Source organism: Squalius cephalus (assembly GCF_949319135.1).
Source record: "Squalius cephalus genome assembly, chromosome: 13".
NCBI lineage: Eukaryota > Metazoa > Chordata > Actinopteri > Cypriniformes > Leuciscidae > Squalius > Squalius cephalus.
Genome location: NC_137134.1, coordinates 35,877,626 through 35,894,874, shown reverse-complemented (window position 1 = coordinate 35,894,874; position 17,249 = coordinate 35,877,626). Strand labels below are relative to the sequence as shown.

Genomic DNA, 17,249 nt, shown 5'->3' with positions numbered 1-17,249 from the left:
GGCCGTCCCGCCTCTCCGTGTTCGGTGACGTTTCATTCTCGCGCAGCTTTCATGAGCGGGTCTTTTCCGCTCCGTGTGTGCGCCGCGCTCTGTGTTCCGTGTGTGTGTGTCGGTGCGCTCTGTCGTTAACGGCCCAGCGGCACGCTCTCCGTTCCGTGTGTGTGTGTCGGCAGCTCTGTCGTTAACGGCCCAAACGCTTCAATCATGTACCGAGCACTGGAAAAGTAAAGTCCACTCAAATAACGTGAAATTTCTCAGTAGACTTCTGTTTGCTGAGCTGGTATAGCCATGCTGGGCAACAATGGTAAAATTACCTGCTCTGATCACATGCTCTGGTAATAATAGCTTTGTAGGACTATATTTTATTTTGATAATTAGTTAAAAAAATAAATAAAAATAATAATAATCTGTTAAATTGATTATGTTGATTGATTATTGAAAAAGAATAATATATTGATATATTGATGTTTAATATTATAATATAGGGCTATTTTCTGTTCCCCTTTTTTCCTGTGTTGTTTAATTAGGTGATTCTAAGTTAAAATTAATAGTTCACTTTAAAATGAAAATTCTGTCATCATATACTCACCCTCATGTTGTTTCAAACCTGTATGAATTTCTTTCTTCTGCTGAACAGAAAGGAAGATATTTAGAAGAATGTCAGTAACCAGACAGTTTCTGGGTCCCATTGTCTTCCATAGTAGGATAAATATATACTATGGAAGACAATGGGACCCAGAAACTGTCTGGTTACTGACATTCTTCTAAATATCTTCCTTTGTGTTCAGCAGAAGAAAGAAATTCATACAGGTTTGAAACAACATGAGGGTGAGTATATGATGACAGAATTTTCATTTTAAAGTGAACTATTCCTTTAAATATTGATGATTACAAGCTTTGGGGGAAACGCAATTAATTGCAATTAATTACAGAAATTGTGCAATTAATTAGTTAATTTTTTTTAATCGATTCCCAGCCCTAATATATATACACTCACCTAAAGGATTATTAGGAACACCATACTAATACTGTGTTTGTATTCCCCTTTTGCCCTTTCGCCTTCAGAACTGCCTTAATTCTACGTGGCATTGAATCAACAAGGTGCTGAAAGCATTCTTTAGAAATGTTGGCCCATATTGATAGGATAGCATCTTGCAGTTGATGGAGATTTGTGGGATGCACATCCAGGGCACGAAGCTCCTGTTCCACCACATCCCAAAGATGCTCTATTGGGTTGAGATCTGGTGACTGTGGGGGCCATTTTAGTACAGTGAACCCATTGTCATGTTCAAGAAACCAATTTGAAATTATTCGAGCTTTGTGACATGGTGCATTATCCTGCTGGAAGTAGCCATCAGAGGATGGGTACATGGTGGTCATAAAGGGATGGACATGGTCAGAAACAATGCTCAGGTAGGCCGTGGCATTTAAATGATGCCCAATTGGCACTAAGGGGCCTAAAGTGTGCCAAGAAAACATCCCCCACACCATTACACCACCACCACCAGCCTGCACAGTGGTAACAAGGCATGATGGATCCATGTTCTCATTCTGTTTACGCCAAATTCTGACTCTACCATCTGAATGTCTCAACAGAAATCGAGACTCATCAGACCAGGCAACATTTTTCCAGTCTTCAACTGTCCAATTTTGGTGAGCTCGTGCAAATTGTAGCCTCTTTTTCCTATTTGTAGTGGAGATGAGTGGTACCCGGTGGGGTCTTCTGCTGTTGTAGCCCATCCGCCTCAATGTTGTGCGTGTTGTGGCTTCACAAATGCTTTGCTGCATACCTCTGTTGTAACAAGTGGTTATTTCAGTCAAAGTTGCTCTTCTATCAGCTTGAATCAGTCGGCCCATTCTCCTCTGACCTCTAGCATCAACAAGGCATTTTCGCCCACAGGACTGCCGCATACTGGATGTTTTTCCCTTTTCACACCATTCTTTGTAAACCCTAGAAATGGTTGTGCGTGAAAATCCCAGTAACTGAGCAGATTGTGAAATACTCACACCGGCCCGTCTGGCACCAACAACCATGCCATGCTCAAAATTGCTTAAATCACCTTTCTTTCCCATTCTGACATTCAGTTTGGAGTTCAGGAGATTGTCTTGACCAGGACCACACCCCTAAATGCATTGAAGTAACTGCCATGTGATTGGTTGATTAGATAATTTCATTAATGAGAAATTGAACAGGTGTTCCTAATAATCCTTTAGGTGAGTGTAATTGTTATGTATTATTAAACATACCACAATATTAGTGACAACCAACAGACACATTAAAAAAGATGATGTCTGAATATTCACCACAATATATAAGGTGATAGCAAATGCATCAAGTGGTGTGGTGTATTATTTAAGTCTCTTGTTATTTAACTATGCTAAGACAAATTCAATTTCACATTCTAGGGCACCTTTAACTGACCCAAATATTAATAATTAATCATAATTGATAATTATGAGTTATTATTAATATTTCCTCTTTGAGCTAACTTGTTACAGACGGTTTATTTGAATCTTTCTCTCTTCTGACTGCTGTAATCAATCTCGCTATATTTCCCCTTTTGGAAAGTCATGGAAACGCTATTGGATCAAATGAAAACTCAAAAAAAATTATACTTACTGTAGTCTTGATGTTTTCATTTGAGCTCCATCAGATGAGGCCGTTTACTGCCGTTTTCTGGTAACCGTTTTATAAAAGCAATAAGGTACTTGAGGCGTGATGTATGGTGAATATAGTCAAAGGCTATAGTCGTGTCTAACCACACCTTTCATTTGTGAGGGACTTATTCACATTACAGCACACTAATTGCTTACATAAAATTACTATTCCTCCAGGGGGCGCTTCACATAATAAATGTAAGAAAACATGAAGAGACTCTTGAACCTTAGAGTGAGAAAGCTTTATTGCTAAAGGCAAGCAAACACAGAGCAAATATACAGCAGTAGTGGTTAATTGATCTGTGTCTTGTAGAGAAATATAAACAAAAAAAGCCTTTCAAATTGGAATTTTAAAAAAATCTGACATTGAAAGAGAGAGCACAAGCTCAAACAAACACTAGAAGAACAAGAACACACTTGAAGTTCAGTGTTCTGCTTTAGATTTCAATACTTTCTGAAAAAGATAAACATATAAAGGCATAAATTATTAAAACTCACAAATATATTTGAAAAATCGGTTTGTGAGAAATTAAATCAATCATGTACCTGATGTGTGAATATGTGCTTGATCTTTTTTCAGCTCTTCTGGATCTGATCTCATAAACCACAAGAATGACAATAGCCACGCCCACCAGAGCAGAGAGGACGAATCGGATCAGAGCTTCAGTAGGACCACGCCAGTGGACAGAGTCTGAGGAATAAAAACATCAAACTGAGATCAGATCAGTCAATAAACTTTAATATCAAAAGTTTTCAGTCGTCACGGTCTGACCTTTACCATCAGATCAGACTGTGGCCCTCAGTTCATGTCTGCTCAATTTAAACAATTCTGTGAGGAAAATGACAGTCTACATGTGAAGACAACACCAAAATGGGCACAGGCAAATGCAGAGGTGATGCGTCCAAATTAAAAGGCATATGAATGCTATCCATCCACTATCCATATAGATATCCTCTGCTTCATGACCGGATGCCCCTTGGTGCGGCCTCCGAAGCAGTGGCATAGCCATTCGGCAGGAAACTTTGACAAGAATGAATGAACAGACGCATATCGTTGCCACTATACTGTTATTATTATGGCATTACTCCCTGCAGCACCAACTATACTCGAGGCTAGTTCAAGTTCGCCAAATGAACGTCCTCGTTGTGCGATCGCCGACAGGACGCTGGACAAATGTGTGTTTGTGTGTGTGCGCGCGCGCGCGCATCAGCTGGAAGAAACGCTGTGGGCAGGACTGACAGATCTGCACATAAATATTCTTCTTCAGTTGTTTAGGCCATGCGGGAACCACCGGGACTTCCTGTAAATAGTCCGAAAGTCCGAACCATACAGAAAATGCTTTCACACTAGAAACGAACCAAACCTTTGAACAGTTTGATCCGGACCGAGACCACCTCTTTTCGTCGGACCAAATTTCGTCTGTTTGGTCCGGACCGTGGTCCGGGGGAGGTTTCACACCTGTAATTTTGATTCGGACCAAACTGAAAAGTCCGAAAGTCCGGACCAAACAAGGTAGGTGTGAAAGGGCCCTAAATCATAGACATTCTCTGATCATACTCAGGGGCACAGAAATAAGAATCCAATATGGTGCCATAACGCTGGTGTCCGGGACACGTGACGTGTGTGTGTTTTTTTAAAGGACAAGTGAAAGAGAATTCTACTTGCCCAACCGGACCCCTGATTAAAACAATTTTCAATATCAAAAAAATAAAATAAGAAATAATGTAGCCTACTCAGTTACTAACGTAACCTCAGTTCCCTGAGAGTAGGGAAAGAGTATAGAGAGTAAAAATTAGGGAAAGAAATGCCCTTTATAAAGCTAAAAAAAAATATTCTGATCAAAATTAAATGTCAATGTTTCATTACATCACTGTTGGAAAACAGTCTTATCAGATTCTGAAGAACTTTTATTTTAAATAAATATTATTTTTAAATCAGCCTACTTCAGTGTGATATTTGATCATATTATCATGCTTAACCCTGAGAATTTGAATAATTGAAATGTGATGATCAGATGCAGATATCTAAAGCAGAGAATATCATATAGGTTCGGGAGGTTGGCGGGTGGATTATTTATTTTTAACAGCAGATTCGGGAGACTCAAAGTGCACCAGATTAATGAATTTATCTTTAAAATGTGCAAAATTTTCTTCCGGGGGGGGCATGCCCCCGGACCCCCCAAGAGGTAACAAGCTGAAACCAACAAAAAATACCCGACCCGATTTATTTATTTATTATTTGTATAGCGCTTTTCACATTACATATCGTTTCAAAGCAGCTTTAACGAACATGCATGCATCTACTTTACAATTCAGAGTGATGTTATCAGTTATGCATTTCAGAAATGTACATAAACAAATTTACAGTTAGAGTTACAGTCTCAGAAAAAATTCTGATCTGGGGGATCAGAGCGGTCGGGGGAAAAGCGTATAGGAGAAGCCTGGGCCAGTCGTGGGCCAGCGCATCCCTGCTCTATGAAAAATAAGTTTGGCAGTGAGAGTTGTCTTCTGAGGCGAAGAGGGGACGTTGCTTTGAGATAGCATGTCTGTACCTTGGTTCAGCTTGCCTGGCATGTGCGCTGCTCTCAGAGAGCGCAGGTTGTGGTGTGCCCATACTAGGAGTTGTTTCACCAATTTGAACAGAAGTTTCGAGGTGAGCCTGCCCTGGCGATTTATGTGACACCACTGTCATGCTGTCCGATCGGACCAAGACGTGGTGTCCCTTCAGGTCTGGTAGGAAAGTCTGAAAGGCTTGACAGACTGCTAGCTTTTCCAGGCAGTTGATGTGTAGCCGACTTTCCTCATTTGACCAGGTGCCAAAGGCTCCAACCTGTGTTGGAAGCATCTGTCGAGACCACCTTCCTTCTGGTGACCGCTCCCAGCGCCACGCCAGAGTGGAGCTAATGAAGATTCCTCCAAGGGGCCAGGGCTGAGACACAGGCCTGGTTCACCTTGATATATAGGCGTCCGTGATGCCAGGCATAGGCTGGTACTCAAGGTTTCAACCATTACTGTAGGGGCCGCATGTGCAGCGGGCCTAGCTGAAGTACTGGAGATGTAGAGGCCATGAGGCCCAGCATCCTCTGGAAAGACCTGACGGTGGGACAGGCTCCAATTTTGAAGGAGGCCGCGGGCTGCTGATTGGTCAGAGCACGCTCTAACATGACTGCGGCCCACATGTGGGTTGAGTCGAAGAAATCTGTTGGCTGGGGGACAGTGAGCTCTGAGTCCCAGGCACTTCAAGTGGCTGAGGAGCACGGATCTGTGAGAGTTTAGCTCCGCCTCCGACTGGGCCAAAACAAACCAGTCGTCGAGATAGTTCAGAATGTGGATTCCCATCTGTCACAGAGGGGAGAGGGGCTCCCCAGGAAATATCCATGCACTTCGTGAAAGTGTGAGGATTTCATGAAGGCGCGATTCAGGCATATGAGGTCAAAGATGGGTTTGAGACCACCATCTTTCTTGGGGACAAGGAAGTAACGGCTGTAAAGCCTGACTGGCTCTGTGCTGGCGGGACCTTTTCTACGGCTCCTTTCGTCAGTAAATTCATCACCTCGATGGACTGTCCTCGATGGATTATCCCTAAAACCCATTCTGACACTCCGGGGATGGCCTCCCAGGCCTTGACCTGTGTGGCAAGGGGTTCTATCAGGTCGAGCGACAGGCCGCTGCGCAGGGGCCTGGGGCTCGTGTTTAAGTGGAAGAGGTCCCATTCAATCAGCATTGCGATTCCATTGTTTGATGAACGCAGCTTGTGGGGCCGGAGCCGGCAAGTGACATTCAGATGTTCGGCATTTTACAGCAAACACTGGTGAAAAAATGCTCTTTCAGAAGGAATATACTCCATGAGTCTCACCTAAGTCATAGAGCGTAGAGCTCACTCTCGCAGAATGTGCAGCTCTGGGGATTTCCCTCTGCTGCAAAAAAAGTGAGACATGCGGGATATAGACTGACGTGAGCTCACTTATGGCGCTTTTCCACTACACAGTACCAGCTCGCCTCGGCTCGACTCGGCTCGGTTTGGTTTTCCACTGTGTAAAAGTTGTACCTGTACCTGCTTCCAGGTACTTTTTTTCGTACCACCTCCGGGAAGGTTCTAAGCGAGCTGAGGCAATACTAAAATGTGACGTGAAAACACGGCAGACTGCTGATTGGTCAGAGAGAATCATCACTATTCACTGTGTCATCATTGAACGCGCCAGACGGAGTATCCTGAATAAAAAAAAAACAGCAAAAACAAAAACATCCAAAAACAGCAAACACTCGATTTCCTCCATTGTCCTGTGTGTGTGGGTAGTGGGTGTGTCTCGCACGTCTCGCATAGTCACGGCAGTTTCCTGCGGCGTCGCTATGACGACCAGGTACTATTGTGGAGGTACTATATGCAATGGAAAACGGAGCGAAAAGCGAGCCGAGTCGAGTTGAGCTGGTACTGGTAATGGAAAAGCGCCATTAGACAGGGTTCCTACACATTGTCCATTTCAAAATTCCATACTTTTTCAGACTCAAATTTCTAAACCTCTCTGTAGATTTTCAGATCATATTTAAAGTGCCCCTATTTTGATTTTTCGAATATTCCCTTTCATGCAATGCGTAATGCAGCTTTCTGCCAAGTTCTGAAGACAAAAGAGCACGCAATAAATAAAGTTGTTGGTTCTCAAAAGAAAGAATGGACTCTGAACTGCCTAAACGAGTCGTCAGGAATTTGAATCTCTCTTCCGTGACGGCTACGTCACTGGGTAACACATCTACCTAATGCCCACCTGCCCATATGTTTTATGTTGTCCGCCCGCAAACAACTTGACCTGCCCTCAAACACTGTAGCAGGTTTGTGTTGTGCATGTCGAGAAGATGCTGTTTTCTGCTCTGCAAAAGCAAATTCTCTTTGTAAACCCTTTCAAAGGATGAGGATGTGAAGAGTCTGGTTAAAATTACCACAGCGATACAACAGTAGTATAACCTTTAGACGAATGCTTCTAAAATCTCCATGAGGTCTAAATGAGGTTTACACTTCTTTACAGTGTGTAATCGCTGAGGACTGAGGAAGCCTCCGGAGCTGAAGTTCAGTTATGGTAATGGGTGTTTAGCTTCTGACAGGCGCTGTAAGCGGTCAACCAATCACAACAGACTGGGCCGTCTGGCCAATCAGAGCAGAGCAGGCAGCGGAAAGGAGGGATTTAAAGAAACTGAATTCATCGGACGATTTGTTTGAGAATCATTGAAAAACGCCTTATCACGGCACCATATGGTGATGTACAATGTATATTATGAGAAAATGAAAGCGTTTGTTGTTGGAGACCTCCAAAGCAAAATTTGTATTTTCACCCCCAAAAAATGGTTTTAAGGCAGTTATTTATATCCTTTGCTGTAGTGTCAGTAGGAAATATCAGTTTACACTTCCAAACTTTTATTTTGCCATTGTAATAATCCAGTGAGATTTTAATATGAATATAATATGAATATGAATATAATAAGGAGTCTGACAACAGCCGGTGCTCCACACGGAGATCTGATCTCACCATCATCGAATCCATCTGGGATTACATGAAGAAACAGAAAAAAACTACTAAATCCAGAAGAACTGTGGCAACGTCTCCAAGACGCTTGAAGAAACCTTCCTGCAAAGCTACCTGAAAAGCTATCTGCAAGTGTACCTGAACAACAGCTGTTTGAAACGCAAAGGGTGGTCACACCAAATATTGATTTGATTCAGTTAAAGGAGAACTCCGGTCAATTTTAACATTGAGCTCATTTTTTTGTAAATTTGGAGTGCTGTCAATACAGAGAACAATGACAAAAATCGGTGTTGCCTACACCGTGTTAATCTCTTTTTAAAATTTGTACCCTGTTGACTTCAATGGGGCAAGTTTTAAACCTGCTTTTACCCTCTTAACTTCCTTGATGTGTCATTACAAGTGCACAGGTCATGTGAGTGATTCCTTTAGAGTGAACACGGTGAATCTGACTGCAGTAGATGTGAAAGATATTAATAAAAGTGATGTTAATTCAGCCAGCGCTCATACTTGTACTTACATCATGTTTTCGGTCGAAGTCCACAGTAATTGAATGTCGAGTTCATCATAGGTAACTAAACCGGTTTAAAACTTGCCCCATTCAAGTCAACAGGGTGTACATTTTAAAAAGAGGATAACACGGTGTAGGCAACACCGATTTTTGTCGTTGTTCTCTGTATTGACAGCACTCCAAATTTACACAAAAATGAGCTCAATGTTCAAATTGACCGGAGTTCTCCTTTAATAGAAGCTACTTGATAAATAAAATCTATTTATGTCATTATTTTGGAATGCATCCTCAATTTGCAGCATTTTAACACAAGTGCCTAAAACGTCTCACAGTACTGTAGCTTTGCAGGAAGGTTTCTTTAAGCATATTGGAGACGTTGCTGCAGTTCTTCTGGATTTAGTCTGTCTCAATTTTTTTTCTGTTTCTTCATGTAATCACAGACAGAATCAATGATGATGAGATCAGATCATACCGGCTCTTGCCACTCCTTGTGCATGCAAAAATCTCACTGGATTATTACAATTAATGGCAAAATGAATGTTTGGAAATGTAAGCTGACACACTACAGCAAAATATATAAATAACTGGCTTAAAACTATTTTTTGGGGGGTGAAAATACTAAAATACTGCAAAAAGACTTTTGCACAGTAGTGTATATATACAAACTCTTGCATGCAGACAAGAAACTTTTTCATGCCCTCGAGAAACTACTCACATGTGCACAGTAATTGTTTGCATGCTTACAATCTACATTAGAATTCCTAGTTTTACATACTATTGCTTCAGAAAGGAGTTTTCCCCATAACAGTGTCTAGCGACGCAGTACGAGTAGAGTATCAAAAGGGAACTATGAATTAAAGAGGCATAACCATAAAAATACTATGCAGCATTATTAAAAACTTACTGTACTTATTCTTGATCTCATCATCAGTCTTCTGGATGGTTTTTCCCTGGTGCTTCACCTCACATTTGAACTGGTTGTTCTTCCATTCGTCTGGAGTCACACGAAGGGTAGATGTCTTCTGGAAGGTCTCGTCCTCATTTGGCAGAAGCTCTCCAAGATCCACATCCTCATGGTGCTCCTGTCCATTTCTGAACCAGTTAATAGTCACTCCTGATGGGTAGAAACCTGTGGCATGACACACTACTGGAGAAGAGGGATACTTCTGTAACAGAGACACTTCAGGAGCTGAAAAAGATTGAGAAAAATGTGAGAAAAAAGTTTAATACTTCAGATCATATCAGTTAAATATTCATTAAAACAAAGAGACAAACAATGGCTCATTATTAGAGATGTATCAGCCGCTGATACTGAGAGATATAAAACTATCAGAATATTGGCTAATCGGCTATAGCATGAAAAAGGCCGATATAAAAAGATGCAAAAGATTTGTAAGAGCGCGCAAGAGCATTGACATATTTCTCTCTTTCCATCTCATGTTTCTTCAAAAAAATGGATTCAATCCATGTTCAATAAAAATGATTTGATGATGCAGATAAATCCTATCAGTGCATCCCTACTCCTATATCTCTCTCTCAATATATAAATATATAAATTATCTACTTGGAGAACAAAGTAAATTTCTAAACAATAAGGTACCTGTTATCCTGTCAGCCTCTTTCCTTAACTTCAAGAACTCTTTCAGCCAGTCAACACACTCATGATCATAGTATTGTTTCAGAAATGTAAGCTGTTCTCTGTCATTATTCCACTTATGCATTGTGGGTATTCCCTGTTGTACAGGTGTCATGTATCTGAGGTTCTTCAGGTCCAGTGAGATGAAGTCCTCTCCATCATAAGCGTGCTGATCAAACCCTTGTGAGTCTCCAGTCTGATCATCCCATTCACAGCCATACATCCTCTGATACGTATGAACACCTGAAGAAGGGGATCCCATAAGATCTGCTCTTTTTAATGTACAAGATAATCTTTCACATTTAAAAATGTAGTATAAAGTTTTTTCTCTCACCCTGTGACTGATTGAATGTCTTCATTATATCATGAATGTTGATTTTGTAGATCTGCTGCACACCTTCTCTGATCTCAATGTATTTCTTCCACAGTTCTGTAGATGCAAACTCCTTCATCCAGTCCTTTTTGGGAATCAGCTTCTTTATGTTACTGTCATAATAATCGATCTGTTGTCCATCCAGTGTCGTTACAGCAAAAAACTCTGGGATTCCTGCAATCGTCTTTCCATTTAATTCACTGTATTTGGTGATGAACATGTGATACTCTGACAAACAAACAACACAAAGACATGAATCTCTCAATGCAACATACAGTGTCATAAATCTAATTACTGTTTGAGTCATTCACTTTTTTTCTTTTAATTTCAAATCAATAGTTTTGCACAGATATTTTTGTATTTTAGGTCAGTGGTTCTCAACTCCAGTCCTCGGGACCCACTGCTCTGCATATTGTGTATGTCTCCCTTATTTAACACACCTGATTCAGATCATCAGCTCGTTAGGAAAGACTCCATGAACTGAACTGAGTGTGTCAGATAAGAGAGACATCCAAAATGTGCAGAGCAGTGGGTCCTGAGGACTGGAGTTGAGAACCACTGTTTTAGGTATCATTAGAAAAACACTCAAATAAGAAAGGGGGCCCTATCTTCCTATTCTTCTGCAATCCAGAACAGCAGCAGCTGAAAGGTTTGTTTGAGCGGCGCCCTCTATTGTACAGATGTGAATTTGCATTACATTTGCACTTTTGGGGCCCTATCTTGCACCCAGCGCAATTGACTTTGTACACCGACGCATGTATAATTCCTATTTTGCACCCGCGCACAGCGGACTTTTCCCTCCACAGACGCACGTCGGTAAATTAGGGAATGAACTTGCGCTCCCGGGGGCGGTTCAGCGAAAAGAGGAGGCGTGTTCCGGCGCAAACGTTCCCTGGTGCTATTTTGCAGTTTCAGAAAGCAATTCCGCCACAGACCAGGAGAATAAAGTCAGTGGCGCATTTTCAGTGGCGCGTTCAGATGCTATTTTAAGGGTGCATGCTTATTTTAAGGCACATGCCATAATGTAGCGTATCTCATCTACACAGATGCAGCAGTTCACATTTTTGCAAACCATACATAATTACAAGGCAAAATATTAACACACGAAGGGAATCATTGTTGTGTCCATGAAGATGTGAAAAATAGTCGTTAATCTAGTGTACACATTTACCCAAATTATCATACGCCTGTTTAACCGAAGCTAATTTGGGTGTGTTTCTCCATCCCCAATGTCACTTCTCTGTGTTTTACGGCCCTGACGAGAACGTCGGTCTCCTCGGCTGTGAACCACTCCTGGCAAATCCGCCGTTATAATAGCAATCCGCCATGGAACAAGCGCGCCTGCTCTTAAAGGGAATGTGAGATGACGCTCTGATTGGTTTATTTCACGTTACACCCAAACCACACCTATGAATAATGAAGCGACTTCAGACCAACACATTTTAGAGTTGCACCGAGATCCGCCAACAAAGTTACTTGCGTTTCGCGTTTGATACTTGCATTTCAGATCGTTAAAATAGGGCCGTATTAGCACATTTCAGTGAAAAAAAAGGATCAGATTAAAAACATCTCATGATTTTCTGTCAGTTCAACAACTTAAACTATTAAAACATTTATTTTAACTGAAAAAAATGAAATCAAATAAAATGAATAATAAATAGTGTAAATATTAGTTGAAAAACTTAGACAAAACTCAAATTAGAAATGTTGCCTCAGCAATAAACGGAAATAAGTTCAAATTGAAGAACTAAAATTATTAACTTAAAATTATAATAAAAACATACTGAAATAAAAATGAATTCAACCGAAATAGCAATATATATATATATATATATATATATATATATATATATATATATATATATATATATATATATATATATATAATAACAAAAGCACATAACAAAATTGCTAAAAAACTAAACTTAAATTCACATTAAAATATAAACTATGATTATAAAAATAAAAGCTGTTTGAAAATAATAATAAAACTAGAGTAGCGCTGAGTTCAACACACGGAAGGTCTCGTTGAATTCATCTTTTAAACGACTTAATGAAATGAACCTCACCTGAGTAAACCAAAGGAACATAGATGAAGAAAATTATGAACTTCATTATGGATGAAAATCCTTGTATTGGACACACATTTCATTAAGTGAAGTTGTCAAAGAGCGCTGTAAAAAAACTCTTGTCTTCACCACATGTGGGTCAACAGGAAGAAGTGGTTACTAAAGGAAGATGCAGATTATCTAGAACAGACATCACTGATGCTCTAGATAAACTCCCAATACAGACGTTTAGAGGAAGCTTTTCTATACATATATACAAAATGTTCATGCTCTAAAAAACAAAAAAAACAAAAAACCATAAAGGTAGCATGAAATTAATCTCGACATGATCAACGTGATCACTGTATCCACCTTATTTTGCAATGTGGAAATTAGCAATCTGTGAATGTGCAAGATATTAAGATTCATTAGCCACTAAAGGGAAATAACTAGAAGAATAGCAATATTGTAACCTTTTATAAATTCTTGTTTTTTTTTTGGGGGGGGGGGGGGGAATAGGTTACCTACTCTACTAGAATAGGTTTCCATGCTTGAATGTTCAAAACACATTATTTTCCCCATACAGTGCTATGCATAAGTTTAGACACCCATGCTAAAGTTGACTAAAAAGAGGAATAAAAAAAATCATCTTTTGGAAATTGAACTTAATGCCTTAATGCCTTAAAAATCCAACCTTTAAGGACACCAGTTTTCTTTGTGAATGAATAATGTATCGTAAATAAATAAATGTTCTTCCTTAAAATACAGGGTGCATAAGTCTGGACACCCCTATGTTAAATTCCCATAGAGGCAGGCAGATTTTTATTTTTAAAGGCCAGTTACTTCATGGATCCAGGACACTATGCATCCTGATAAAGTTCCCTTGGCCTTTGGAATTAAAATAGCCCCACATCATCACATAGCCTTCACCATACCTAGAGATTGGCATGGTTTTATTTCAGTTAGCCTAATAGCTGGTTTGATTTGCAGTGCGGGTACCAGACTGCTAGTGCGAGAGGTTAAAGCTGTGTGTGTGTGTGAGAGAGAGAGAGAGGTTAAAGCACTCAAGCAGACCATCTACAGGACAAGTCGGATTCCACCATATATTTATGTACACAATATATATATTTTTTTTATTGTAATCCTTTTTATTTTTAATATTTGGCATGTTTGTGTGCTGCTGTGCGTCCCTGTGTGTGTAATAAGCAAAGTGTGCATGTGTTGTGGACCCTCCTATAGGCGCACATTACTAACGTGCAACAAGTTTCATAACAAAAAATAAATAAATATTGCACCTTTGACTTAAGAGCAGGTTTCAGTTGGTTAACGGCTCAGTCTATTTCAGTTCCTCAAAATAGCAACATGCCAACAATGCCCCTGAACACACTTGTTTTCAGACCAGCAGCCCATGAGCGCACAAATGGGCACAGATGCATTTGCTATTTAAACAACGTGGTGCAGGACATGAAAATGATAACTGCGTCGGGCTGAAACTAGCAAAACACACTTGCTTGGCGCTGCATTGCGCCGCGTGTATGATAGGGCCCTAAAACTGTTAACTACTTCTGTTAGCTTGGATATTATAAAAGATGTTTGAGAAAATTTTACACATCAGATTAAAAACAACTCGTGATTTTCTGTCAGTTCAACAACTAACTATTAAAAGCATTTCTGTTGACTGCAATGAAGCTGAAATAAAATACAATTAATAATAAATAAAAATGTCAATTTTAGTTGAAAAACTCGCCTTGGCAATAAACGGAAATAAGTTTAAGTTGAAGCATTAAAATTATTAATTTGTTTTTCATTAACACTTTTTGTTATTCTGGTTGAAAATAATAATAGAAGTGGTCTCAATTTGAATCATTTACATATATCTTTTGTGGAAGTCTCAGGACCAAAAAATGTTTGTTCAATCATTGCATTCGGTCCGAATACGATACGATGTCCTTCCTGCCTGTCAACGTATGTATTTCCATACATCCGCGCACCTGCTACACAACTAGCTGATGCTGCACTCACGCCATGTCATAAACTGTAATTACAAGATGGCAAACCTGAGCTGTTCAATGGCAATGGCATTAGTGACTAGTGTCAATGGCAACACTAGAGCTCCGTAAGTTGTTAGCGTTCATTACTGTAAAGTTGAGTGCTTTGAGACATGAGGTAGTTTAACGCCGTCTATCGTGACGGTTTGCAGACTCTGCTCATTGCTGTACATCTTCATGTGTTTTGAAGGATGCGTGGCTTTTGAGACATATTTTAAACGTATTCAAAGTATTTAAAAAAAGCTAATAAAAATAAAAGGCAATTCAAAATAATCATAAACCTATAATAAAACTAAAGTAACACTGAGTTCAACACACAGAGTAGCTGAAGGCCTTGCATGACAGAGAATTCATCGTTTAAATGACTTTATTAAATGATTCTCACCTGAGTAAACCAAAGGTACGCAAAGGAAGAAAATGATGAACTTCTTCATTATGGATGAAAATCCTTGTGTTTGACACACACATATGTGCAGTTGTCGATGAGTGCTGTAAAAACTCCAGTCTTCACCACATGTGAGTCAACAGGAAGAAGTGGTTTCCAAAGTAGGAACTGACGTCACTGATGCTCTAGATAAACAGTCTCAATACGGAAGTTTAGCTTTTACTCACTAGCTGTCCGCCACTGACCAGGAAAAACCTAGTCTAAAGTCAGTGGCGCGTTGCGCATGTTATTCATGTGCTATTTTAAGGGCGCATGCTTGGCCATAATCAATGTAGCGTGTGCACAACGCGCATACACTTTGCTTATCTCATCTACACACAGACACAGCAGTTTTCATTTTTAAAAAAACATACATTATTACAAGGAAAAATATTCCACACGAGGGAAATCATTGTTGTGTCCATGAAGATGTGAAAAAATATCCATAAATCTAGCTTACACATTTACCCAAATTATTATACGCCTGTTTAACCAAAGCTAATTTGGGTGTGTTTCTCCATCCCCAATGTCACTTCTCTGTGTTTTACGGCCCTGACGAGAACGTCGGTCTCCTCGGCTGTGAACCGCTCATGGCGTCCGCCTGGCAAATCCGCCGTTATAATAGTGACCATGGAACAAGCGCGCCTGCTCTTAAAGGGAATGTGAGATGTCGCTCTGATTGGTTTATTTCACGTTACGCCCAAACCACACCTATGAGTAATGTAGCTACTACAGACTAACACATTTTAGATTTGTGTCGGGTGCAAGAGTCATTTATCCGTATAATAGCAACAGTGCCCGAGATCCGCCCACAAAGTTACTTGCGTTTCACGCTTGATACTTGCATTTCAGATCGTTAAAATAGGGCCCTATGTACTAGAGAGAAGAGCAGCACCATCCCAGGAGGGATGAATACCATCTCTTTTCAACAGGTCAGGTCAGCCCCAAAAACTTTTCCAATTGTCTATGAACCTTATATTATTTTGCGGACACCACTTAGACAACCAGCCATTGAGTGAGGACAATCTACTGACTATCTCATCACTCCTGCGAACAGGAAGGGGGCCAGAGCAAATTACAGTGCCTGACATCGTACTTGCGAGTTCACACACCTCTTTAATGTTAATTTTTGTGATCTCCGACTGGCGGAGTCTAGCATCATTAGTGCCGACGTGAATAATAATCTTAGAGAATTTACGATTAGCATTAGCCAGCACTTTTAAATTTTCTTTGATGTCAGGTGCTCTGGTTCCCGGCAAACATGTGACTATGGTGGCTGGTGTCTCTATTTTCACATTCCGTGTAATAGAATCGCCAATAACTAGGGCACAATCAACAGAACTCTCAGTGGGTGTTTCACTGAGTGGGGAGAATCTATTTGTTATGGTAATCAGAACGGAAGAGCTGTGTTTTGTCCCCCGACTACAGCGTCTCATGGTCACTCAGTTGCCCTGCTGCACGGGCTCTACTTCAGCCGGAACCGAACAATGTACAGAGTTCACTAAGCTAGTGAGAAGATTTCAGAACTAGAGACACACATCCAAACTTTAATCGAGGGCTTTCGATACTGCTTTGGATGTGTGTCTCTAGTTCTGAAATATTCTCAGACAGTCTGACTATCTCCCTGCATTTTTAATAATAATAATAATAATAATAATAAATACATGTATCATATGTAAAGCACTCAGCGCTGACAGAGAAGGCTATACAATACAAGTGACACGCAGTGCAAGTGACAATAACAGGAGAATATATGACTCACCATGTTTGTTGACTGATCCTATTCACCACAGTTGTTTGATGAACTCGAAAAAGGCGTGAGAGAGAAAAAAGACGGCAAACAGGCATGGCAGATTAATAGGCTAGCGCAGTGATCTCAAACTCAATTCCTGGAGGGCCACAGCTCTGCACAGTTTTGCTCCAACCCTAATCAAACACACCTGATCCAGCTAATCAGGGTCTTCAGGATTACTAGAAACTTCCTTGCAGGTGTGAGTTGGAGCTGGTTGGAGCTTAACTATCAACAATGCCTTAGCTG

At 40.4% G+C, this 17,249-nt stretch overlaps 1 protein-coding gene across 1 annotated transcript in view; it reads right to left on the bottom strand.

Moving 5' to 3' along the window:
* The window catches only part of LOC307169653 (uncharacterized protein), a 30,394-nt gene extending 19,468 nt beyond the window's left edge, over positions 1–10,926 (bottom strand). The window contains exons 1-7 of the mRNA XM_079890384.1: positions 10,653–10,926; positions 10,283–10,561; positions 9,587–9,871; positions 8,313–8,323; positions 6,212–6,409; positions 5,709–5,997; positions 5,211–5,273 (exon numbers count right to left, since the gene is read on the bottom strand). Coding sequence (XP_079746510.1) covers positions 5,211–5,273; positions 5,709–5,997; positions 6,212–6,409; positions 8,313–8,323; positions 9,587–9,871; positions 10,283–10,561; positions 10,653–10,911 — 1,384 coding nt within the window. The 5' untranslated portion in view covers positions 10,912–10,926. The remainder of the gene's footprint in view (positions 1–5,210; positions 5,274–5,708; positions 5,998–6,211; positions 6,410–8,312; positions 8,324–9,586; positions 9,872–10,282; positions 10,562–10,652) is intronic.
* Between the last annotated feature and the right edge of the window lie 6,323 nt (positions 10,927–17,249).